The sequence below is a fragment of the Chlamydotis macqueenii genome, chromosome 7 (assembly GCF_036417535.1).
Source record: "Chlamydotis macqueenii isolate bChlMac1 chromosome 7, bChlMac1.mat, whole genome shotgun sequence".
NCBI classification, from domain to species: Eukaryota; Metazoa; Chordata; class Aves; order Otidiformes; family Otididae; genus Chlamydotis; species Chlamydotis macqueenii.
In genome coordinates this window covers 16,201,205-16,227,370 of record NC_141562.1, presented here as the reverse complement: position 1 = coordinate 16,227,370, position 26,166 = coordinate 16,201,205, and the positions used below count along the sequence as shown (strand labels likewise).

At 43.3% G+C, this 26,166-nt stretch overlaps 1 protein-coding gene and 1 pseudogene across 4 annotated transcripts in view; both read right to left on the bottom strand.

The window, feature by feature from the left end:
- The window catches only part of PCDH15 (protocadherin related 15), a 323,439-nt gene that overhangs the window by 6,534 nt on the left and 290,739 nt on the right, over positions 1–26,166 (bottom strand). For 3 of the 4 annotated variants that reach the window (XM_086752822.1, XM_086752821.1, XM_086752820.1), the window contains 5 exons: positions 22,145–22,321; positions 16,017–16,235; positions 12,773–12,883; positions 2,157–2,178; positions 676–714 (listed from right to left, as the gene is read on the bottom strand). In XM_086752822.1, the coding sequence (XP_086608948.1) occupies positions 676–714; positions 2,157–2,178; positions 12,773–12,883; positions 16,017–16,235; positions 22,145–22,321 (568 nt within the window). Of the gene's footprint in view, positions 1–675; positions 715–2,156; positions 2,179–12,772; positions 12,884–15,272; positions 15,574–16,016; positions 16,236–22,144; positions 22,322–26,166 lie in introns of those variants that run through there. The other variant, XM_086752823.1, reaches the window with a different exon arrangement.
- LOC104481019 (protocadherin-15 pseudogene) lies at positions 6,509–7,921 on the bottom strand (annotated as a pseudogene).

The window sequence follows — 26,166 nt, the reverse complement described above, 5'->3', positions numbered from 1 at the left end:
CTGGCTGCAAAGACACCAGCACTTCTTGCACCTCTGCGCTGAAAGATTAGGGCTATTTTTCTTACACTGCTTGCCAGGTCTCTTTTGTAATGTCTTCTCAGCCGTCAACAATCCCGAGCAGCGCTGGACTAAGCTAAGTACTTGTCTGCATCCTACAAATTAAAGTTGTGTCAGACATCTCATTGCAATTGCTTACAATGACTGCAGAAACGATCACCATTCCGTACCTCAAAAATACCATCGATACCAACATCTCCCAAAAGCTACGTTTGCTCTATTGCTTATTCTGGAAATGATATTGGGTCTAAAAGATCTGAAACAGAAAGTACTGCGTTCATAATCCAGAGCGGTCTTTGCCCTTCACAGCCCTGTGCTAACGATTCCGTTACCTCGGCAGGACAACTGCTTAGTTCATCTCTAGCTGCAATAATCAATTATCGTTTGACTGACATCTGAAAAAACAGATCGCAGAAGGACAGGGAGGAAATTATTCTGTCTGTGAATCTGGACATGAAGCTAGGAAAGCTTCCAGTCGGTGTGCTGAAGTCCATGGGAGCAACTGAAAGATGCTCAAGGGGAAAATACCAAGATGTAGTAAATTTATGGTACTTAATTTAAATAATATAAATGAGGTAACAATGTCAAGAATAATTAAGAAATTAAAACCAGTGGTACCTCTGGTCTGAGAAGAGAAGGTCTCAGCAACTGCTGTTGCTACAAAAGAAAATTAGAAAGGGGTTAATTAGGCAGCAACAATAAAAGTGCAGGTCATTTGTGTTTAAGATTGGAAAGAAATCCCAGTAGCACAGGTCCTTCAGAGCCTTTTGTACGGCACTCGCCTAGATACTTCCATGCTCGGTGAAAAGCAGAACACTGCTAAGCATCTACTGCAGTAAAATCACTTCACAGCCCACTATTTCTTTTTTGCCTAATATAAAATCAAATTCCCAGTTTATGTGGTGATTCTCTAAATTATTTAACTCGAGACCTTCTATGAGAGCCCAAGAGAACTACTGTGTGGTGCAGGCTGGAGCCAGCAGGGAGACGACGGCAGACAAAAAATGATCTGCAACAGGTAGAAAGCAAATCTAAGGGATTAGCAGTAAAGTCTGTGATTCAGCTATTTAAAACCTGAAGTGATTTGATTTCTTACCCAAGCTTCTACTGCAGTACCATCGCTTTATTTCTCTATCTCTATATACTTCTGTGTCTTTTAACTTGCAACCACAAATGTACTTTAATTCACAACACGAGTAAGACAGTGAAGGATTATCTCCCTTTTTTTCTCTAGAGCCTACGTGTGATTTCTTTCTGTACACAGCATGCAGTGAGAAAAGCATGCTGACGTGAGGGAGAAGACCCTGGGAGGCTGCCCGGAGAGGACCGACATGACTATCTCAGGTGTGTCACAGCTAAACGAGGGTCATTGTTGGCAGTCATGCTGTTAATTACTCTGCAGCTCCAGTTTTCTGCAAATGACAGACTGAGGCACATCACTTGCTGGTTTGTAAATCAGGAGCAGATTCACTCAGGAAAATCAGTATCATTGTCCCCACACTCCTCCCAAAACTTGGTGGCACTACTTCAGCCAAGTTTGTTGGCCAAAACCAAACCCTGGGAGACAGGGAAGTTCTGTATCTGAATTAAGAGACACAAAGCAGCTCTGCAAAGGGAGGAAAAATCACAGCAGAACAACAGGAAGCTTGCAATTTGTAAGATACTACTGAGTGAGGAGCAGTAGGCTCCAGCCACACACCTTGAAATCAGTAACACTGATACAGCTCTCAGCAGAAAATATCAGCCTTTATGATAGAAATGTATTTTGGAGAGCTTTCCAATTATTACATGAGTTCATATTTTTGAAGGAAATTATCCATGTTATTCATTGCTGGAGAAAAAAGATGCTGCAAGAACAACAGCAAGGGCGGAGGAAAGCTGGTTTTGGCAGTTTGTGGAGCAGCAAGCTGCTAGCCTAGAGGTTACGCGTGTGCCGTGATGGTTACTCCCCAGTGAATCTACGCCTCGTCAACTTTTGGAACCACTTTCTATTTCTGGCCTCTAAACCACCCAGTGGCAATGAGTTTCCCAGCATAGCCTGTATGGGGGAAGCATGCTGATGTAATGAGTATTTTCAGTATAACCGGGAACAGCCTTACCTCTTGCTGTGCATATCCTCGCCTAGAAATCAAAAAAAGAAAAATAAATAAATTAGTATACTTCTCTGAGACTACATAAAGATGCATAATGTCATTCTTTCTGGAGAGAGGTGAAAAGATAATGCAATTAGAAATATTACTAGCAAGAAAAGAAATATGTATCTACAACACAAAATATGTTTTTCTTTAGATTTGCTCTGGACAGACGAATTATTGCATGAGAAAGGCTGGCGAATCTTTGGGATCTTTTCTTGCTTTAGATTGCCAATAAATGAGGAGAAATCCCCAATCCCCAAAAGCCAGAGAGCCAGTGCAAACCATTTCTCTCCTACTCCCGGACTTTCTGTGTCCACTGGGGACTTGCTAGTAAACGGCCTGCAGAATCTATTACTAATGTCTTGTAACAACATTATTAGTAAATTTACACATTTCCTAACATTTGCTCAGCGGGGGAGAGTTAAATTATTTTTGCTGTCTGGGATTATTTTGCCACAGGCTTTGTGCTTTTGATCTTATTGGAACTTTTTTTGGTTGTTTTAATTCATTTTCTTGGAGCCATTCATATGCATGACAGTTGCATTTCAGTCTATCAGGGTCTCTATGTTCACATTTTCTGCCAGAAAATTAAAACAGTTTAGACAAAACTAGAGAACAGCAATTTAGGTCTTAACATTATTATTAAGGATAAGCCTGGATATTTTATTCTTTTTTTTTTTTAAAGAAGGAAAGGATAAATGCTCAGAATTATGTTAATCTTAAGCTGGTACACAGACAGCAGTCTAGGGAAACTCTGTAATTACACTCGAGTAAATAATAAAGAACAGAGCAGAAGTCCTTTTAATTCTTTAATATCACCATCTATAAAATTTTCTGTGAACATTCAGCACATGGAATTGATTATCAGCATTAAATTAACGCTGTTGCCCATAAAATATAAAACTAATGAACAACTGAAATGAAGATTTATCATGAAAAGATGATCTGTGACTTTTCAAAGCCCACTTGAGGAACACCGGGTTTAGTCTCCGTATCGCCTACAACAATCTTCAGATAAAGGTGGTTTTGTGTTGCACTGGGGATAAGTCAGGCTGCTACTCTTAATTGCTCTCAAGTAGTCACTATATTGCAGATTAAATGCATAACAGAAGTAATTCTAATTAAATCTGGAATTCAGCTTTCTTAAAAATAGCACCATACTGTGTTTTGAGAGACGCTTATACTTCTCTTATAGTTTTGTGTGGCCACGATTAGAAGGAAAAAAAAAAGCCCCCAAAAGAAAAAAAAAATCCCCATTCACTCAGTACAGCACAGGGATCTATTCTGACAAAAAGGCAAAGGTCAAAACAACATCATTTGTTTCCAGGAGGGAATTAAAGCTCTCCACCGAGGGAGGAATTGCTTCTGGATAAATATTGCCAGCCAGACTTCAGTGCAGTCAGTCAGAGAGAAATCTTCAATGCAAAATGGGAAGTGAGGACATAGCACCTGTGATGATGGAGGATCAGATGACAGCTGGTACGCACTGCTGGTACTTAAATTAAAGCTAAAACAAGCATGGATGTACATGTACGGGATGTGCCAGCCCTTCCCAGGTCTGTATTGCTAACATAGGCTGAAGGAACTTGATTTGCCTAAAGCAACCGTTTTCCCAATTATTGGCATCCCAGCAGGCATTTGCCGTTTCCTACTGTGTATCTGTTTTCACATTAAAAGCAAAAGCATCATAAACCCCCAACACTACAGATACTACTCAGAGGAGACAACTGCTCAGCACCCTGCCCTGACTCAAAATGGACGTTTCCTGCAGTTCATGGCTGGAACAGAGGAGAAAGAAACTGGAAGGGAGATGAGTAACGATACGCCGCTGCTCAACGTCAGCTCTGCAAATGGGTCTGCAAAGCAGCGCTCTCCACTGATCCAATGCGCTCCTGCTCAGACCTCAAACCAGTCAAGATGGTGATGAAAGGACGAGAGATCCAGGGTCACATCTGACCCCAGTGAACCACATCAGACAACCTGAGGAGGGGTCCATAAGCTCACATACACTCAGCTTCTTACCAGCTCCTGTGTTGGAGCACTTTGCAGTGCTGCAGAACTGCAGTAGCGACCAGATGTCTCAGTGTGACAGAACTTTAAAAATTATATGCTATTGGCACAGTGTCTTTCCCGGTCTAATACAATGTTGTTTTTTTTTTTTTTTAACAAAGTTTATTAAAAAATCCAGCAGGAGAACAAAGGCTGCATTAATTCCAGACAAAATGAAACTAGGTTTTGTAAACTTTCCAACTTAATAAGGGTTTCCAGAATGGGAAAGTAGGTGTTCCTCATTAGTGAAGAGCTGATTACCGTGACCCTCATAGAGTCTTCTGAGACTGACGAAACGAAATATCTGCTGATATTGCTGCATGACACCTAGATACTGCAAAATTAGGTGAAAGTTGTCTAATATTTCACTGGTGATGTAACAAACTTCACAAAAGCATCTGCTATGGGTCTACAAGCTCTGAAGTGGGCTTTGGGCACTTAAATTCAAAGCTGTGTCTTAAGGGTTGATCTGCTTACGGGTTAATAGCACAATAATTTCTCACACGCATCTCTGCAGACTTTCCACTGTCCCACTGAGTCCATGCCAGCACCACAGCAGATGCAAAGTACACATGTAAGTGATCTTCCAATCCTGGCTCTTAAAAGTTTCTCTACCTAACAGCTGCTGAACTTCGACAATTAGCTGCTGGTGCGGCAGTAGTGCCACTCTTGGAGAATTTAGCGTCATCGGCAGGGATTCTGCACGCCTGCATCTTGTAAATTATACAGATTCTGTTACAGCAAAAAAGTGACGATAGAGAATCATTCCCCTCACACATTCAGCTACTCTGCGAGTCTTGGAACTACAGTCTAGCCCAACAAGAGTTTCAAGCGAAGAGAAATTCTAATGTATCAGCGAAACTTGTGCGATGGAGTTCATGGAGTTTGGCGCTGGGACAAAGAAAGAGAAACGACCTTCAGCAGTTTCCGACTGAAGCATCCATACCTATCCTAACTGCAGATTTTAAAAAAAAAAAAAAAAAAGAGAAAAGAGAAAAAGCCAAGCACCATGGAAATGCTGAGTATCTCTAGACAGCCTGATAAATAATTACACACCTTTTTGCTCAGAATTACAACATTTGATAATAAAGCTTTTTAGCTTTTCTTCATTATGTAATATCTGCCTTTCCCAATACGTTTTTAGAAATTGTCATTATAAACAGGGAGCGTTTTGAATTTTGGCAAAAGACTGAAAGGAAACTTGCAGGTTGAACCAAACTGGCATTGATTTAAATGCCAGAACAGCTTTTACTTACCATTTCTTTCCAAGGGACAAACTAATTTACTCTATTTGTCATATTTAATGTAAAGGTCTGATTTAGATGACTGTGAGCAAAAAAGTCAGTAAGTAAATCCATTTCACATGGATTTTTACAAGTACTTAAAAATCCTTCATTTGGTGACACTGATCAGAGAGACTTTATTTCAGCTTAAATTAAGCAAGATATTTCAGCTGTAAAGCTCATGGCAAACTAGCATGAAAATTAAGAGAGAGACAACAATAACATGCATATGCAAATTAAAAGTAAACAAATGCTTTGTACATGAAAGAAATTTACAAAATAAACACTTTTTAACATGCAGTTACAATATAAAAAATGCAATGGAAGGCAGAACACAGGTAACAGGAGGGAAGACAGCCAGGTTTACTGACAAACCAAGAGAAAACCCTGGAAGCAAGCGTGCCAGCACAGCAAAGCGCTGCGTCATCTCCCACGGAATACGGTGAGGCATTACCGCAATGACTCCGGCTCACTGCTGCTGAGCCGGCTCCCTACCAGCACGTGCTTTCTTTGACATCCAACATTTGACAGTAAGATCCTCCCGGGCGGTACGCTTCCATGGGCAAAGCAAGAGATTCCACTTACAGCTGCAGAAAAAATGACTCTGCTCACTGATATTAGCTACAGTGAAGGCTGCTTAACAGGAAGCAGTATCAAGCCCTTTGCCGTCGATGACTGATCCTTGGGTATAAATGGACAATTTCCCCCAAGAATTTTTGGTAAACAGGCTGAGAACCAGCATCGCAGAGCAGTAAGATGTAGCTCTGAGAGAACAACTCGTAGAATTAGCGTACATCACAAATTGCCGAGCGAACAGGAAAGACAACGTCTCTCAATTTGGGGATTAGGACTGAATTAGTAGGGATACACAGCAGAGAAAGGGAAAAAGTCTGAATTTCTGGAGAGTCTGAGGCAGATACCACGTGCTGCATTAGAGTCACCTCACTCAAAACGTTACATGCAGAAAACATCCAACCGGAAATATTACAGTGCTGTCGACTGGGACGGAAAGCGTTTCTCAAGCTCCTCCACAACACAGCTCAGGTCGCCATTCTGCTGGCTGTGCTCAGCCACAGCCTCTGGAGTTGGCAGCTCTGGCGTTGCAACCGGTTTGAGCTTAGAAACGTGTCTGGGCAGAACGTGGTTTTTGTCTATTTGGCTGTACATGTTGGCCACCGACTTTTCGATCGCCGCTAAATTCTGAATGTTTTTGAGAATACCTTTCAGCTCCCTACGGGGAGGAGGCTCTGGCACTGCGGCCGGTGGTGGTACTGCTGGCTGTTTGGCAGGGGATCTGGAATGCTTGGCAGGGGAGAGGTGCTGGGTGCTAAGAGGAGATGAAGAAGAAGAAGAAGAAAGAGAAACCGTGGGCAGAGGTGGAGGAAGTGGTGGCAACACAGGCGGGGATGGAGGTGGTGGTGGAGGTGGAGGTGGCAGCAGTGGAGGTGGGGGTGGGGGAATTTTAGGCGGATCTGGAATGCTTTCTATAACTTCTTTGGTCTGAGGAGCTAGAAAACTTTGGCAAATGGATTTCTTTATCCTAAAAGACGGAGGAGTTGGTTTGCGAGTTGGCGGAGGAGAAAGTTCTTCAGGACAGTCGTGGTGAGTGATGATTACAGAAGGGACCGCAGAGGCCTCCGGTTCAACTACTTCAGCACAAGGTGTTGGAGAGGACAGAGGAGAAGAGCGAAGGCAAGGAGAAGCAACCACACTTCTAGGAGACTGCTCTAGCACATTCTCTCCTTCTTGGAAACGGATGCTGTGTGTCGGTGAGCGGATGGATTTCACATCGGGAGATTTCACCACTTGCTTCATTTCCTGCAAAGCCTGCTGCTCGAACTGTCTCGCCTTCTCTTTTACTGTTAACTTGGGGCCACTTATTTTCTGAAATAGCGGGCTGCTAATATCAACATCGCTCTGTTGATTTTCAGTTCCTTCATTCTCTGCTTTGAGTCTTTCCTGTTGCCACTGAATGGGGTCCATGATGACTGGCCTACTCAGAGAACCAGGCGCGTGTCTCCGAGTAAGGTGAGCCGGTACTGTCCACGCACGGTGACTGCCTCCCAAAGAGGCATCTCTCAAGACTAGACTTGAAGGAGAAAGAGTATCTAGCGTATCATTTCTTTTCCGTAGAAACCCAGCAGCAGCGGGACTCTGAGCGACACCTTCCACATATAACGGGTTTTGGGTCGTTAATGGGTTCTCGTCAGATAAAAAAGTAATGTTACTTGAAGATTTGGGGAGGTTATTGTTCAACGATCCATTGATACTGGATTGCTTGTGAGCCTCAATGGCACGGGAAGCAAAGCTGCTTATAACTCTCTGACGGTCTCCTTCTTCTAAGACTGACTTTTTTCCCCTGCTTTGTTGGAAATGGTAGAGAAGAAAAAGACTTGAAAGAAAAGAAGATAATCACATGTGAGGAAACATGCATGAACATAGATACTTATGAAAGAGAGAAAAAAAGAACAACTTATGATATGAATCAGAGCCATAAGATTACTTCTAGCACACTACTACTACAGAAACACTGCGTTTACTAGCTACTGGGCAAGACATTTACTTTCACATCTTCTTTAGGGAACAAGGACTTGAGGAGGAAGAAAAATCCAGACAAGTTTTCAGATACTCAGCAAGTTCAAAATAAGTTAACCTGTTAAAAACCCCCTGAGATTTCAAAAGTATCAGCCAATACTGGACCCTATCTGACACAAAACTTCAATGCTGCGTAGTTCTGTGATACAGATTCTGGGAGATAAGTCAGACTCATGGTATATATACTGTATGTATATGTAATTTTGTCTCCATCGTTCAGACGGCAATGGCACCATGCCGTACTGCGCACAGCCAACACAGAATATTCACAGGGGTTTTTTAACATAAAGCTTTTCTCCAATAATTGTGCATCAAAACTCTGCTGTTCTGCACAATGCATGTACGATTGGGCAGTGTTTAAGTGTGCCTCCATTGCCTTTTAATGACTGGCCACAGGTCACACACAAAATTAGAGCCGATGTCAGCCTGAAATCACGGCCCCGGGAGCTGTGGGAGGTGCACTCCTCGCACCTGAAGCACAGACCTGTGGGTTCTGTGTGAGGCACACAACGGGAGCCAAAGCCGGCCAGCTGAGAAGCACGTTGTGCTCAGACCATTCTTCTGAGGCCGATTCTCAAAGCACTGCCAAGCTGGGCATTGGTTCTTGCAGTTACGATGCACGTATTGATGCAGAAATATCAATATGCGTATGAATTTCAGCTCTGCACCGCGTTAATCCAGGTGAAAAACCCCTACAGCTGTACTGCACTGAATTTCTACCCCAAAGGTAGGATGGCTCACCCTTGCTGGGATTCATCTAGCGCCTCCGAGCGCCTTATTAACCTAGTTTTCTCAGATATTTTTAATACTACAAACTTCTGAGTAGATTTTAAGACAAGATTTTAAGTATTTTAAACGCAGCATCCCCAAACTGCCAGCTAGAAAAGCGTGCCCTTACAGCCCTGTTTTAAATACTGCTTCCCTGAGGCTGAAAATCAATTTATTTCCCCCCAACCTGTGACAAATTTAAGGTAATGGCCAACATCAGATAAAGCTAAAACCAAACCTGTTATTCTCTCAAAAAGAAGATTACCTTTGTTAGCAACGAGACGGAATCAAATGCATTTCCATCGCTGCCACATACAAATTTACTGTAACAAAACAGATGTGCCGTGTAGCACGGGGATGCAAAAAAAAAAAAAAAACAAAAAACAACAAAACCAACCTCAAACAAACAAAAAAAATCTTAAAAAGGATGCCTCCTCTAAAAAGCTCTCTGAAATATACCTGTAAGACAAGCTATGGTGAGAATATGACGGCATAAGGGGACATTACGGTAGAAATGGGGCATAAATAAACTTTTTTCACTTAGAGCTTCACTATCCCTGCCCAGTACTGCTACTCCCCATTTTCAATGTCATATTTAAACCATTCCTACTTCCTGCAATTAAGCAACTGCAGCTGAAGTACGGCAGGGGGAGCAATGACTCCTACAACCCCCAAAAAACACCATATAAAACCTTTTATTGCTTTGGGCTGCCCAATGTTTTCACAAAATCTTCCAACTTAAAAATTCTAAGTCCTGTCTCTAGCAAAAATTTCCTGCCTCTAACAGAAGCTGAGTAATATTCTCTAGAATTTAGATAAAAAAGGATGAGGTTTTCTTAACAGAAGGAACAGGGGAAAAATTACATTTTTACATGATTACTTGAATGCTGGAAGATAAAGTTTTAGATCTCTTGGTCAGATTGTTTCTTCTGTGGTTAAATAGTCTCCAGTAAACTGGAAGAGAATTGTAAATAGCTAGATACTAGACAGGAGTTAATTAACAGATACTAAATCTCCTCTGAGTGTTTTAAAATATGTACAAGTCCCCTGAAGGCCTGTATTTAGTAACAAAACACTTCTGCTTCTTAACTTTTGATTCTTGTTTTGACCGGGAGGTCACACACACAGCACAACCACAGCTTCCTCATGGTCCCAGGGACCCAAGAGGAGCGACGAGAAGAATGAGAAGAGTACACAGGAACGACTCTCCATTTGCGAGTAACACCCAGCAAAGCCACGAACAGTTACACCACTGAACGGCCTCTCTCCAAGCGCTGCCGTTCTCCAAAAACCAGTCTGCCCCTATGGCTTGCCTATAACTGGATGAAAAATAATTTATTTCACGCTATCAATAAAATAATTCTTCATTCTCAAGCAGCATGCTTTGAGGTTGCTCAAGCACCCTCAATCTATTTAGAGGTGAGAGAAATGATTCTGAACTTGAAGGGAACCCTCCAGTAGAAGGCTCATGCAAGATGACATCATCTTTACGCCACTGGAACAAATTATTTCAAAAGCTTCACATCAGGCTTCTCAAGGATGAGATTATCCTGCCATCTTTTTCTCTTTATGTATAGGTATCTTAATCAAAGAGAAACAGCAACTCACCAGTTTGAAGCACTTTTCTGTAAATGGAAAGAAAAATACTTGCCAAACCCAGTGCTGGTTTTGGTTTGCTGGTTTCTTTTTTTTTTTAAGGCAGTTGAACTATTTGGCTTTAGAAATAATACCATTCAAGTTCTGCAATCACACTTCACCTCTACTTCTGAGAAAAGCATAAAGAAGCATAGAAGTATTGAAACTTCACAGTAAATGTCTTTCCTGGACTTGATCAATGGAGAAATTAAATATGAGTTTCAGATTGCAAGGTATAAAAGGAATCACTGAAAGCAAAATTAACTAGCGTTTCTACTAGCTACAAATATTAAGACAATGAAATGAGCTTACTTACTGATGCCTACGTATCCAAAGACAGAGAAAATGAAAATTATGAGACAAGGCAGATTTAAAACTAAAGAGCTTAGTTCCATTTCATTTGCTACAAACACAAAATTAAGAAAACAAGACACAAAGCAGCACTGCCAATGAAAGATGACTGTCTTACGATAACTCAAGGCAGGAAATATTGTACTAAAATTCGTGAAAAATGTTAACAAAACGTATTTCCCAAAGAATAATGTCCTGAGGTATACCAGTGCCTTGAAATCAAATATTTATCAGGGAAAAAAAGATAATTTGTAATTATTTTTATTGAAGCATGTTATTTTCTTTAAAATCATACGGATATTAATTTATTTTGTAAAGATTTTAACTGGTTTTTGTTTCATCAGTTCCTCCGCATAACGGTTACGTGTTTATCTTAGCTGCATGCAGAGGCCTCTGAGAGAAAATATTCCAAATATGGCATCTTTTTTGGTGCAATGAAAACTATTTTTAATAATTCTAAGCCTCAAAGTCAATGTCCCAAATCTCTAAATGCACACCCTGTATGTTTCAGTACTAAACCGTAAAAAACCTTTGCAGGTAAAAACCCAGCACAATGCGGCCTGTTCTGGGTTTGCATAAGGTATTCATCTGTCCAACGCACAGGTGCATCCACTGGGATATCCACTTCCCACAGATAATCAGCTTTGTATCACTGCCAGTAACATTAGTGGTCACTAATTTCAGCAGAAATTTAGTTACATGAAAAGAAACAGGAATTTCATCCAGCAGGGCACCTCCCTGTACGCGTAAGCGTGTGCAGATGTATCTCATGTGGTTCACAAGCACAAGTGCTCACGTTCAAAAATGCAACTACATGCTACTGTCCAACCTGTTTTTCCTCCCTTCCTGCCAGAGCAGGATCTTGCTTCAAGTCCAGCTCCTCTGTTTCCACCAAAAAGCTCCAGCTCTGGAGTTATTTCAAATGCAGAGGCTGCACTCAGATGGCCCAGAGTCACAGCAGCAATCCGCTCTACCACGTCTCCTTACCCTTTTCTAAACTCAGTCACAGCAGCTGCAAAATGTCAATTTTCTGCGCAGAACAAATAATGATTGAGGATAGAGCAGAGGTTGGGCAGTCCTCAACGCTGCCAGCAGCACTCTCTACCTGCCTCCAAACGCTCTGCTCTTCAGCTTACTTGGGTTTAAAATTTAACCACAGATGGGTGAGTGGCCAGCTTACCAACAACCCCCCCAGTATGATACCAATATTAACTGGCTGTTCACCACGGTAATATTTTCATACTGAGAGTTACATTGCTGTTGGAGACCATAAACTTCAGATTTAGAGAGGTGTGAAAAGGCAGGCATCTTTGCAATATTATTATTTTATGAGCCTATAACAGGTAAAAGATATATTTGTAGAACTGCAGGGGTTTCTCTATTTCTCAATATTCACACAGTTTAAGATTTAGAACAAAAAACCCCACTTTACCCAAATACCCAAGTATGTCTTGCTACAACAAATGGGGGCTTTGAGGCAGCAATGTCTTTGGATGTGTTTAGTCAACAGCTCAGAAAACCACGGCATGCTGGCCTGGATTTGCAGTGGCTCTGCAGCCCAGTCCCGGCTCGCACTGGCAGCGATCGCCTGCTGTAGGCTCTTGCTCTAGAAAAACCATCTGGTTTATACCCTGCTTTTTGCCAACTTAGAACCTGTTAAAGATTCCCCCGTGCACTACAAGAAATCCCCATTAGCAGGTTAAATTGCTTTTTTTTTTCCCCTCTTACAGTGTCATCCTATTTATCTTCTGGATGTTTGTAGTCCCCAAGCAGCTGGGGAAAGACCCCTTCATGAAGAAAAGCGTGCTTGACACAGACTGCATCAAGCGATATCCCTGGGAGGTGACTCATGGCTTCGGTCGTTAACGATTTTATGGAGGCATCACGGGGAATACTTACATGGTGCTGTCGCCAAGCTCTTCGTAGAGGTTGTTGGCAGCAGCGCTTGCTGGTTTGCCTGCCGGTAAAGCCATCTGGATCCTCGCGGTCTTCGCGCACTCAGCCTGTCGCCTTTGGTAAGCCACATGGGGAAGGAAAAACGCTCATCAGAAACACTCTGTACCCTGACATCAGCAGAGATGTGAAGTTTTCTAGGTTTTTTCCTGCAGTTTTCAAAACACGCCTGCATTTTCTCTTCTTCAAAGAGAAGTAATGACATGATAAATTTTCCTGGCTTTTTCAGCTGTTATTTGTTTTCTCTTGGTGAAATCCCAGAACTCCCCGGGACCAGCAGTAAGCCACCAACACAGCAGGGATTTCCCAGGACATACCGTCTGTGCTCCCTCTGACACTGCTCTCATTAGGAGGTCTATCTCTTCTGGCTGCCATTTTTCACTGCAGGAAACAGGCAACGTCCTGACCCGCGGCATCTTTAACGTGTGCTAGCATGCAATAATAAAACACAGCGAGCAGCCACGTCAGTAACATTTAACCTGGCCACTCAGGAGCAGGCTGGAGTACAGGAGTAACTCCCACTGAATGTCAGGTACCCCTTCTTCTTAAAAATAAGGACTGGTGGGCTGTCAGTATTGCTGTACAAGCTGTTAGAAACAAAGCTGAAAAGAGGTACTTACTCTTTGAATCTGTTTTGTTATGCAAAAAAAGATAAAGAGATAAAAAGGAAGGTTAAATGAATTCCGTTTGCAACAATTGTCCTAAACAGCAAGCCTAATATGAGCACTAAACTAGATGCTACTTAATTATTCCACACATAAAATTACAGAATTAATGACATGTTTAAAGAATCATCATTTCCAGAGCTGAACAGTGTTTAGCTGCTATTTCTGACACCCTTGAAACAATTCTGCAGTCAGCATAAACATAAATTACAGCGGAGAAAACTGCTGCGGGCTGACAGAAATCAACTCTGCCACATGCGCACGCAGAAGAGAGACATGAAAACCTAACTTACACCCCACGATGTTTCTTTACCAAGCAGATGCATTTTTGTAACTGTTTTCTCATTTTAACATGTTTCAAGAATGCTACAGAGAACACCTTCAACAGCGAGGGAGTATTATTTTTGGTTGTTAGCGAAGATGCCGGTCTTTTGCGATGAGTAAATAATACATTATTTATAGCTGCCTTATGGGGTTGTATCATTTCACAGACACTATTTAACAGAAGAGAATAATGATCATTTCTGGCTTGCTTACAAGTCCTAAATGTAGGTACTGAGCTGCACTTCAATGGTGATAATTTTATTAATTCAATGAGTTTTCAGTAACTAATATTTTTACAGAGTTTAGTAAGCTGATCACTGATCCAGAAAGCACTGAGAAACGGACCTACTGCACAGGAAAGGTTTTAACAGCCAGAAAATCTTAACGTTTCCATTATACGTGCTGTGACAGTGAGATTTATCCCGCTACGATCTCCACGCTCAGTGGCAGACTTTGCCAGAATGTTATCCGGGAAAATACTGAAACTCCTTTTGAAAAGGACAAAAAAAGGCTGTAATGCAAAACTGAACCATAAGGCTCAGGATAGTTTTGGTGTTACTGAAATTCCTTTTATTTCCTTTGGCACTCTTCAGTGGTGCTTTTTTCAGAAAAGTATAGCTTATGCTCATTGGGCTGCTGTAAATCCAACCCCAAGTCGTACCTCTAGACCACAAAAATGTGATTTTTTTTGATGAAATGAAGTTAGGCAGATCCATTAAAGCTCTTGAAAGAGACTGATAATCTTTTGATAATGTTACAGATGTCAAGGAAAAGTAGCGCTATTAGATTTCTTAGAGAAGCAGGCAATTCAGATAACAACAACAAACCAAGTGTAGGTTGAACTGGTTTAGTAGTGTTTCACTGGAAGTGAATTTTATATACAATTCTGGGAGAAGTAAAGCAGCTTTGAGATGCGCTGCCATCCCAATGGCGCAGAAGTTTGTCAAGCTCTTTCAAACTCCTTTAGAAGGACTTCTTCCTTTGCCTAAAACTGTCTGGGGAGCCTGGGATGGAAATACAGTCCAAGGAACGGGCAGTAACCCTTTTGCAGCGCTCAGACTGTAATTGCTTTACTGCAGTACGTGTTTCGGCTCTTCCATGCCCTCTCCTCCCTCAGACTGGTGCAACCCTGCAGCAGGAGCTGCAGAGGCACCGACACTTCACTCAACACAACAAAGGGAGCAGATGCCCAAGTATTTTTCGTAGAAATAAAACAAATAAAAAAACCCCAAACAAACAAACAAAAAAAAAATCCATCAGGGCTCTGGGAACTCCTTCCTACACGATCCTGTGGAGCAGAGGTTCTCCACAGCGAGGAATTTTTAAACGTAGATGCAAAGATATGGAGGTTCAGACCAATATAGACAAAAGCTGAATACAGCTATTTACTGGGGAAGACGCACAGAATTATTTATATTTTGATTTTGCAATGACTGGTAATTTTTTGAGTGCTCAGAGCGTGCAGGTGGAATTAGAAATCTTTCATGAGAAGAAACTAAAGAAAAAATACACAGCCTTTAGGTCCAAATGCATTGATTTTAAATACGAGCGGACCCAAAAAGGCTTAGTTGAGAGGAACTTGTTAGTGATGTTGATCCGTTAATTAGTCTGTTAGCCCACTTACTTAAACCTCCTGAGTCTGTAAGAGGTGAGTGGAAAGATCAAGAAGGTTCTCTCTGGTGTGTGCTGCTTTAGATAGCGCTAAAATGGCAGAAAATCAATTCTTCATTGAAACATTTGCAACTAAGAAGTATACAGCTAGGGAAAAAATATAACTGTGAGTATTTTAGGATTTAAACAAAAAAAGGTGAGTCATCTTATTTTGCCTGAGCCACACAATTTGATTTTTAATTCATTTATTGAAACAGCGCCTTTTTCCTCCTTTTTTTTTTTTTTTTTTTTTTCCTGGCATGGAATTCAGCTCTGAATCTACAGTTCCATTTCAAAAATCTGGCTCTTGATCTCGTGTTGCAGCACGTATTGTAAAACAGTTACCGCACCACAACTTTAGGAAGCCTAGCAAGACGTGCCTCCTGTGCATCTTCTCTTTTCACATCAAGCATTGACCAAATCTTGCGGCGAGAGGGAAATAAAAAATTATTTCCCTATATAATGATTTCCTTCCAACGAAGGATAATTTTCAAAGCAGTTCTGCTAAGAGCTGTAGCATCCCTGCTACCAGAAAAAGGAGCAGTACTTACTGTCGGTAGCTGACCATCACTATTAAGATGGCTGGCATGCAGCAAAGGATGATTATGACGGCCAGGGCAAGTAACGCGCCTTCCGTGTAGCCCACGGCTTGCGCCTGCTTCTTGACGTTCGCTACCACGTCTGGGGTGCGGATCTCCAGGATGCGTCCCCCCTGCCCCAGGTAGGGCTGGAACTCTTTATTGATGTCCAGCAGTTTGCCATCCAGGAACCTTCACAGGCACAGAAGAAAACTATTTCAGCCAAGTTCATTAACTGTGCTTGAATTACCGCATAGCTGGGTTAATAACTGGTCTGATAAAGCACATACCTCTTTTTTATGTGCTTAAGATTATTAGTAATTCCCTGTAATCCCTACGTCAGTGATAATTCCAACATACTTAATACCAGAACACAGCTTAAATACTGAAAAGGAAAGGGTGAGCTGAAGCTTATCCTAATTTCTAGGGGCAAAAAGTTCCCCATGCCATTGAGAGCAGCCTGGCAAACGGCTGGCTTTGTGCTTTTTCCTTTAGTGGTCTGCTGCAGAGGACTGACTGACCCTCCTGCACACATCCCTAAAGAGCACGCTGGCCTAAAGATCAACTTGATGCTGCTCTAAAGGAGGGTGATTTTTGGAGGACTTGCCTCAGCTTCCTAGGGAAATTCTTCGGCTGGAGGGATAGCCTACAGTTTGATCCCTTTTGACTTCCCTTTCAATATTAAAAAGAAAAGAGATCTGGAAAAACTACACTTTTATTAATCCTCGCCCTCTTCCCCCCAGCTGCATCAATTCTGAACCTCCATCTTACATCTGCTCCATCTAGTCACCCTCTGTGTCGCTGCCGTTTCTAAGGAAACTGCAGTGCTGGCACTACGTATGGAATTATTTGCGACACTTTCCTCCTCTAACACGACTGTTTGATGGCAAGAGGAAACCGCAGAGGGACAACGATGGGATGAACTCATCTCCACTGGGAGCGAAGACCAGAGCAGCTGAAGGACGTGCCCTCTCAGCACCTGGCACAGTGCTGAGGGAGTTTGCTGTCTGACAGCATCCTCTCCATCACGGCAATCTTTGGGTGGAATCTACAGCAACGTTCTTGAGAGATGCAGGGGAATTGTAACAAGGAAAACTAACGTTTTAGAAAATGCTACATCATCTGTACTCCTTTCCTTAAAGTCAGACTGGAGGTCACAAAAGATGACAGGCAGAGGTGACTGTAAACTGCCTCCTGTTTTTGTTTTTTTTTTTGAGAAGAGGCAGGTCATTTCTGCTGGAGTTTCACACCTCTTCGAAAAGCAAAAGCACTACATGCTTATCAAACTGTAATTAAACTTCAGGGGTTCTCCAGACGCTGCCAGATACCACAACAATCTTGACTAACATTACTGATTACCAGAACAACAGGCTAGCTATCAGAGAAACACTGGCTTCAGGGAGGCCCGCGAGGCCTAAGACAGCGTTAGGTCCCAGGCAAAACCAGGGAATTAGCTACCCAGGAACCTCGAACAACACAGGTACCGAGCCAAGGACTGGAACGGCCTCTGAAAAATCAAGTGCAGCGAAAAAGTTCAGTATCTGATCACTTGGATCACTTTCGGAGCGAGGACTGGCTGTCTCACAAGCTGCCAAGCAGAAGGCTCCAGCTATAAAGGTGAAAGGAGGCGGCGCTCCTTAGGGTGGAGGAGGATCCGGGCTCCGGGCTATAGCAGAACCCCACACCCTTACAGGGACACTGCTTCTCCTGGAGAAAGACAGTCAGGTGACAAATGCTGAGATAAAAAACCCAAAACACCAGCTGGACAAACGTCCTGAAAGGAGTTCTGCATATGAACTCTGGCTGTCTAAAGAAAGTCTGACACAGCTTTTATTTCCTTAGTCTGATCATGGGACAGAAATTACGCTCCTAAAAGACAATTTCTTAACAGGCAGTTCAATTCTTACAATTTATTCCTCTCAAATTAATTTACTGATAAACTCTCATAGCACTGTTTGTCCTTGTTTGTTTTTTTTTTAACTCTGGGGAGAATGCACTCTGATCTGTGTGTGTAACACGTCAGCTGGACCTCGTAACGTGCAGAACAACCCAGCCTGAATGACGAAACAGCGCTGCTTCTGCGATACCAGCTTCAAGGAGCAGAGTCGCTGCTCACTCGCAGACCCATACCCTCACAAACAGCGACCCGAGGCGTTTTGAAAAATAATTTCCCGTTGTGTTAGCATGCTCTGCTAATATTCACAACACATTCCTGGATTTCTTCTGCCAAACACTTTCTGGGTACGTGAGCAAAAATCCCTTTTCACAGCTTGAAGACCTGCAACGATGGTTCGCAAGACAGAAAGCGAGCACAAAGGGAGCTCACACTCTTTTGTCGTACGCTAGATGTCACTGGTGCATGGCACACGTCCTCCCAGCTGGCAAAAGCGCTCAGGTACGGCAGCATTAAATCTCTGACAGACTTTAACAATCTCTCACTTGAAATTCTGTTAGCATTTTCTTGACAAACCCTATTTTAGCAGGTTCGTAACTCAAGCGTGCGCATTTACTCCAGGATGAAACATGACGCACCGTGCAAAAGATTCCGACAGGGTCAGCATTTTATTTTTAATGGTGGACGTTTTCCACTTAACAGATGCAGGAGAAATCTTCTGGATTCAACTGTTTTTTATGCTCCACTAAATCAAATCCTCTTTCATATAAAAGATAAAAAAGGAGGCTGATCATTTCAGTCTGTGAAATCACCCAAGTGGCCTCAAAGTCTTTTAGGAGCTTGTGGCAGAGGGAGGAAATACCGAAGCCCAGCTACTATTCACACCCATTTTTTGGTGTGACTGGACAGATTCCTGATTAATAAAAGTGTCAAGTAATCATTCATAACAGTCTTAAGAAAAGTGTTAATCTCTTGTTGCGTGTCAGTCTTACGAAGTAGGAGATAGGAAAGAATCAGCACGTCTTTAGAGACATGGGGTTCTCCCCAGCCGGCAGTGACGAACACAGCGTGGCCATTACGTCCCTGACTTCTAAATCACGTCTTCGTTTTCCAGCCAGACATCTTGCTTGAATGCAAATACGTGGAACAGGGGTACCTGTTGTGATTTTGGGAGCCTCAAACATCAGCTCTGCTGTTGTGGAGTTTACTTCTTGTCAAAATCCAGCTCTGCAGCTGGTCAGGAGCGTGGCTTTGCCCAGCTGCTGGTGGGCATTAGCCATCTTGCTCATCGTCTCCTCCCAGCTCCCGCGTAAAGCCCTCGGGACCCCAGTTGTGCCTGGCTGCCAGCACCAACCAGGATGAGTCACGAGGGACAGCTGTATCCCCGCAGCACTCCACCTGCGAAGGGGAACAGGTTGCTCTGCTCCACTCCGTCCTCAGCTTACCCCCACGTTCCTTAAAAAACCTTTGCAGACAATTGTTTTCAAACAGCGACAGGTTGAACAAACTCTGTTACAGTCAGGGCCTGCGCTGTGTTTCATAAGCAGGAACACAGCAGGGTGTTCCCAAAAAGCCCACTTAGGAAAAGCCACAGGTCTCTTCCGATACACAATAAATCTCTAAGTTGTGTTAAAGTCACAACTGGCAGAATTCATGTGCTACATCTGTGCTGCTGGTACCGTTCTCTCTTCTTTATACATAATAATATTTTCGAACACTTGCAAAATACCTTGGCTAAATTTATGTTCCTTGTTGCTAATCAGGTTTTCAAAACGGGGCTCCATCTCTTTCTGATTTTCTAACCTTCCTCCCATCATATCCAGTACATTAAATGATCCTTTCTCCTCTTTTCTGCTACGATCTGGAGCAGATTCCTGGCTGGCAGGACGGACGTGACTCTTAGAAATCTCTTCCCAATGAGGGGACAACCATTGCTACTGTGACTGGGGCAGGAAGAACATTGAGTTGTCCCTCTGAAGATCAAACCTCCAGGCAAGATGGTCACAGAGGCAATTTCTGTTTAGATTTGGGTAAGCAGAATTTCCGTTTAGATTTGAGGTTCACCCACTTGCTAGTGAAAACTTGTTAACCTCAGATGCCAAGCTACAAAACTCTCACTTCATTTTTCTCCTTACTTCAGTAATCTGACACTTGCTCACCTCTATCCTAAAGGCAGGAAAGCATTCTCAAGGATTTCACCCATTTAAATATTTAAAAGCTTTTGAAGAGAGAAAATAGGAGAGACAGAAAAAAAAAAAATCTGAGTATGCATACACGTGGAGCATTTTACAGAGGTTGCTTCTAAGCTGACCCCATACATTTGCAGACCAGGCAAATGAATAACCTTCCCTTTGGATTTGGAAAATGCTTTGCTTTTCAACCTCTCAACTCTGTTCTGTTCTGTGTATTTCACTGGATACACAAACATCCCTAAAAAGACATTCCTGTATTTTCAAAGGGCACCAAAATGAAGAGGGACACGTTTTCTGACCATGAGGAGTCTGCATCACTAAAAGATTCTTTTTTTTATAGAGTTGAAAGAGCCAGCTGCCTCCCTGCACTTGATTCCCACTTCCACCTGCGAATAAAATTGAGAACAACATCACGGAGACCCCATTCAGGGAATGAGCAGCAGCTCTGGCAGCGGACAAGCGAGCACAAACTCCCAAGACCGAAAAAGGCTGCGTGGCCATGGAGATACCTACAAACAAAAAAAGCCACCAGAAGGAAGGAGGCTGCACAGCCACCGCTCTGGAAGTACCCCTGCTACATTGCACCTGATTTTTATATTCCTAGTTCAGAAAGGAATGCTGGGGGAGGGCTCAGAGAAAACTGAAGTGATTAAAAGAATGAAAACAAAGCCCGAAGTGCAGAGGTCAAGGAACTTCTCAAGAAAAAAAAAATTAAGATGATCGTGTGATCATAAGGCTAGACCTTAGTGGGGACCCAAAATTAAAAGCACCAATTCTTTGTCTTGGTGAAAAGTTATAATAAAACTACACTGAATCTAGACAGATTAAAAAAAAGGAAAAAAGGCCTGACTTTGGACAGTAGAAATAATTACCCTGCAATAACGACACAGTGGTTGTAGCTGATTGGATTTTCTCGAGCAGTGGCTTTGCTGAAAGACACACTCGAAGCAGGATGAATTTTGGGAATTCCTGTGGTCTTTATTACACAGGGCCAGAGTGATCACAGTGATCTCTTCCAACCTATAAACTCCGAACACATGCAGAGCTTTAGTAGGCCACAGTTCACCTGTGCTAAGGAGAACAAGCCCCTTTCAAACGGCACTGCACCGAGACGACTCACAGCCATTTGCTTTCTAGGCTGCTGACTGACGTGCTGCTTTACACCGTCACGGAACAGTCTGGTCTGGTTTACACGGAGACGAAAAGCAAACATAAAGGTGAAACGCATTAAAAAAACCCCGGAGATAGCGGCTGCTTTAGAAGAGGAGCCTGATTTGCACTTCCATTGTTTTGAATCATATACAGAATGCTGAAAGACAAAGATAATTCCATTTCCTTACCCACGTAACCTCTGGTTTCTCTTCTTGTGCAGGCAGAGTGGAGTCACCGCTGCCCCCCAGAGCAGCAGCAAACATCAAATTATGACTACAAGTGGCCTGTCTACCGCCGTTCCCCATCTCCTCTGGCAGCCGGCGGGGACGGGCCCATGCAGATCTGCCAGCTCAGCCCACGGGGCAGCTGTGAGCACCACTGACTTCCTGCACGTAGATGTACAGCTGGGTCATGGCCCAACGTCTGTGCTTCAGACTAGGTGCACACCACCTTCCCCTTCCCTTTCTTCTTCGGTTTCCATAAAACAGAAGAGAAAGAGGCATGCTCCAAATGGAAACGGCAGAAAGCCTGAAGGTCAACGACTGGAGCACCAAAGCCCTTGCTTGGAGATCACAGAGAAGTTTTGGTCCATAGAAAGTAAACTCCTTCAGAGGAATTGAAGCTGGAAGCTCCTCCACAGGGTGGACCAAGCTCCCACGGTGACAATGTTTAAATCACCCATACTGGGGCCATTCAGCTCACGGGAATGAACCGAACCTCATAAAACTCCCAAGCTGCACATAAGGTAGGGGCAGGGGCATGCACCAACTGCTTCCTGTTGTGCTGAACCACTTGCTGACAGAGACAGACCAACAGCCTTCAAAACAGTCCATGGAAATACAGGAAGCGCAACAAATACTTACTTAAAAAGTTCGTTCCTCATTATAGCTCTGTTTGTTTGCGGGTCAATCGCGTAGACCATGAGGTCGGACTTGGTGTAATCCTCTTCAGAGTACCCATCCCCAAACCTCCGTGCACCGATGGATTCCACCACAACCGTCGCACCGGGAATCTGATCTTGCACATAGCGTTCCAAAATCCTAAAGATGAGATGGAGCCAGAAAGCTGCAGTGATTTATTTGTGCTGATCAAGACTGACAAGAGCCCAAACGAGCTACTAATAGACAAACCCCCCAGGCTTAGAAGGATGGTAACCTTCAGAGCACTTTTAAAAAGTCTCTGCTCCAATATAACCTCAAAACGCTGAACTCCTGGGAACAGCTTAGCAGTGTTAGGAGAGGTCATCAGAAACAGTCTCCATAAGTCCAGCTCTTTGTATTTATGACATCAGTTGAGTTTTAAATGGCTCATGGGCAACACCATCTATTTCACAAAAAAAAAAAACCCTGTCATCCTTTTATTAAGCTATAGATTTCACAACTCTTCCATTCCAGCCTTACGCAGGGTGCATACAATAAATTTTCACCCAGAGGAACAACCACTTCAACCCTTTTCAGCAGGCTAATTTCATCTGGCCCTCCAAATGTAGCACAACACAGCAGGTGCCAGAACACCTGCTGCTCCAAAACGCACGAGCACGTTTTACAGCCAAAAGAAAGTTGGAACATCGAGCTAAGTTTACCACAGGAAAAAAATAAACTAAACCGCAGAAGGACAGGTCGATAGAATTCCGCAGCAGCTGCGCCCAAGATAACGACGGCGTAACAACAATAAACCAAAACAAACCCGTTGGTTTTCCAGCGAGAACGATTCATTACAAGCTGCCAGTGCACAGGATGGCACGCTCTGTGGATATGGGTATGAGTCACAATGTGGCAACACACAAAGTAACTGCAATTCTGAGGAATTAAGATTTAGTAGAGAAGATGACATTTACTCATCATTTTATTAATTCTTGTAATGTGACAAATCTTAATTAATGAATATTCTTTCCTTTTTTTTGTTTTGGACAACTGACTGGCGCAGACGTCTTAGTATGCACTTTTGGAAGCCTTTGTTCTCAATTCAAAATCTCCTATTTTTCTACAGTTTTCCATGCATGTGAGAAATCTTAACAGGTGACATTATCCCCAAAACATCCAAAAAGGCACAGGGCTAACGGCTGTCTGCAGAACGCCCCTTCCGAACAAACAAAAGAATACTTGTGCCTATGCCAGGTTGAAACGTCTCCAGCGTGCCTGCAGAGACACCAAACCCACGAAGGAAAGTTCCTGCACAGACAGCAAGCGCAACTGACGGTCATCGTGTGAGAGTTGGTAAGTCAGCAGCAAAGCTTAACGACCCTCTGCTCTCCCTGGCAGAGAGGATGCATGACGTGGCCTGAAAGAGCACGGCAACGTTCCGGTGGTTTCACACCCTCGAGCAAACTGCTGGGTTGCGTGCGTATCCCTTGAATCAGCACATGCACAAAAAGAAACAACGCAATCTGCAGAACATTTTAGACCCTCACCACTACCTGACTTTAATTACTGCGCAATCTTAGCAGAAAATTCTAGGGGGGGGGGGGAATATTTCAGTTCTCTAGTAATTTGATAGCTTGCTGTGATTCTGGTGCACGTAAAAGTATTCTGAGAAATGAAGGGGAAAAAAAAAATCCATTCTTTCTTTCAGGACTTTCAGAGGTACAAGTGTTGAAGCCTATCCTGCATAACTTTTGGCTCCTCCACTGAAAATTCAGGCTCCCCAAAACAACTTGGAAGTAAATTCCTGTTCTAGGTATTTGAGAATGTGAGCAAATTTGGCAACAACACACAGATGAGAGCATTCAGCTCTGCCGGTACCCCTCAACCCAGACTTTTCAAGTGCTGCTTCTAACCCAAGTGCACACCCTCAGTTTTGCTCGACTTTGGCCAGATTCTGGCTGTGTTGGGTTAAAAAGTGAGAGCTGAACTGCTGGATTTTCGATGCGCTTTCACAAACAGCTAAGAACCAACTCCGGCCCCTCCTGTGCAGCCAGCGACAGCTTTGGCGGGTGATGCACTTGCGCCCCAGCTGCCTTCCTACGACATACACGCAGCACGGGGAAGGTTACGCCACTGCTGCAGCCTCTGGAGAGGTGCTGAGCTGCTCTGGAGCTGCCAACCCAACTCCAGAAACCCTTCCTAGACAGCTCAGTCTATTCCTTCTTTATAAACCAGCCTGTTAACAAAGATTATTTCTACTTTCATACCACACACAAGGCATGTGTCTAGCAGGAAAGAGCACCCCTCAGCCAATTTACGTATAATAAAATGGACATTATTTTGCAAACAACCCAGCGACAATGCCTTTATTTCTACTTACCCTAATCCTATGAAAGCACACTGGATTGCATACCATAAAGGAAATGTGCTGTCTTACACATTGCTAAAGTTTTTCTTCTTTTTGCATTCATAACGTATAATCCTGTCCTCCAAAAAACCTACACGCGCTCCAACGTTTCATTTCAGTACCATTTCTCCCAGTCGCAGAAGGAACGTTACCTGAAGAGCAACACGCAGAGACAGCCTGACTTTGACCCAGAAGACGTAACTTCAGATCTTAGCACAAAAGGGTTTTGCTGCAGTAGTAAACAATTTCAGAACAAAGCAGCAGTTTACAGCTTTATCCGAGAAGCCACGCGTTGCATGACAGCGCTTCACACCAGATCCATTAACAGAACAGCGTTCGGTTCTGCGGAGAGCACGGGGGAGGAGATCGCTGACCCAGTGCTTCCCAGCTGGCAGCCCAAGTGGCAAGTGGAAAAGCTGGAGCTGAATTAGCTTTGGTCTCTATTACCTGACTTAATTGAGGCAGCCTACTGTTATTAATCATCTTGCTTACAGTGGAGGGAGACCAAGATCAGCTAAGAGGCGGAATGGGCTCGGTTAAACACCGTACAAAGCAAGAACTATGCGATGTGCATTCTCCAAGCAGAGCCAAATGCAGGGCGGGTATGAAATACGATGCAGTCGGTTGGTGGCAAACATCCCTCTAACCTCATTATTTATTTACTTGCTAATTTTGCAATTTAATTTCGAATGGAACTCTACAGAAGTGAAAGGGGAAAAGGCAGAGGGGAGGCGGACCGATGGGCCAGGGGGAAAATGAACCCACGTAACGGTGTCAGAGAGCGCTGAGGCAGAGAGCAAGGCAGCTACGGCAGAACATTTAATAACGGGGAGGAAAGTAAGCATTAGCTGTGAAGAGTGCTTAGTAAGTGCACTGCCACCAGCCCAACACATAGGAAGTCCAGTCACCTGTAAATTAGGCTTAATTCAGTAATTACGTGGCAAAAATAATCAAGCAAGCAGCAGAATGGTACTTCTGTGGGAAAACTAACAAGTTTGAGTGATTTATATACTGCAACTGCATCCAATGAGAAAGACACGCTCATTTCCTACCAATTCATGGACCGAGGAGAAGAAAAACACTGGAGCAGTAAGGCTCAGGCTCAGTTCAGTGGAGGGTGCTTTCAGAGGAACCGCATTCCCAAACGAGCCCCTCCAGGGCAGCCCAGCTGAGGGGCAGCTGGGTCTGGCTTTACTAAACCTACCAAGAATGCTGGAATCCCAGTGATACCTCCTAACGTCCGATTTCATTATGCACAGCCGCATCCTGATAAAGCTGCTACGTTTCAGAGCCCTTCGCTCATCCTCCCAATTGGGGAACATACCGACGTTCTAACAAAAAAGCAGGCAGGAGCGAAGAAATAAAACACAGGTGCCACACAAAGCACTCACGTCAGCTGTCCCCGTTAAACGCCACCGGCATCAGAAAACACCGTTTGCTGGATTGTCAACAGCAGAACACATCTGAAGGGAAATCATCCGCGTTCTGAAACATTTCCCTACAGAGAGGGCTGTGCTTTGCAGCTCCTGTATATAAAATCTATTATATCATATACTATGATTACACACAGATTATACAGGACGCACAAGGGACACGAGATGTACATTACAATACG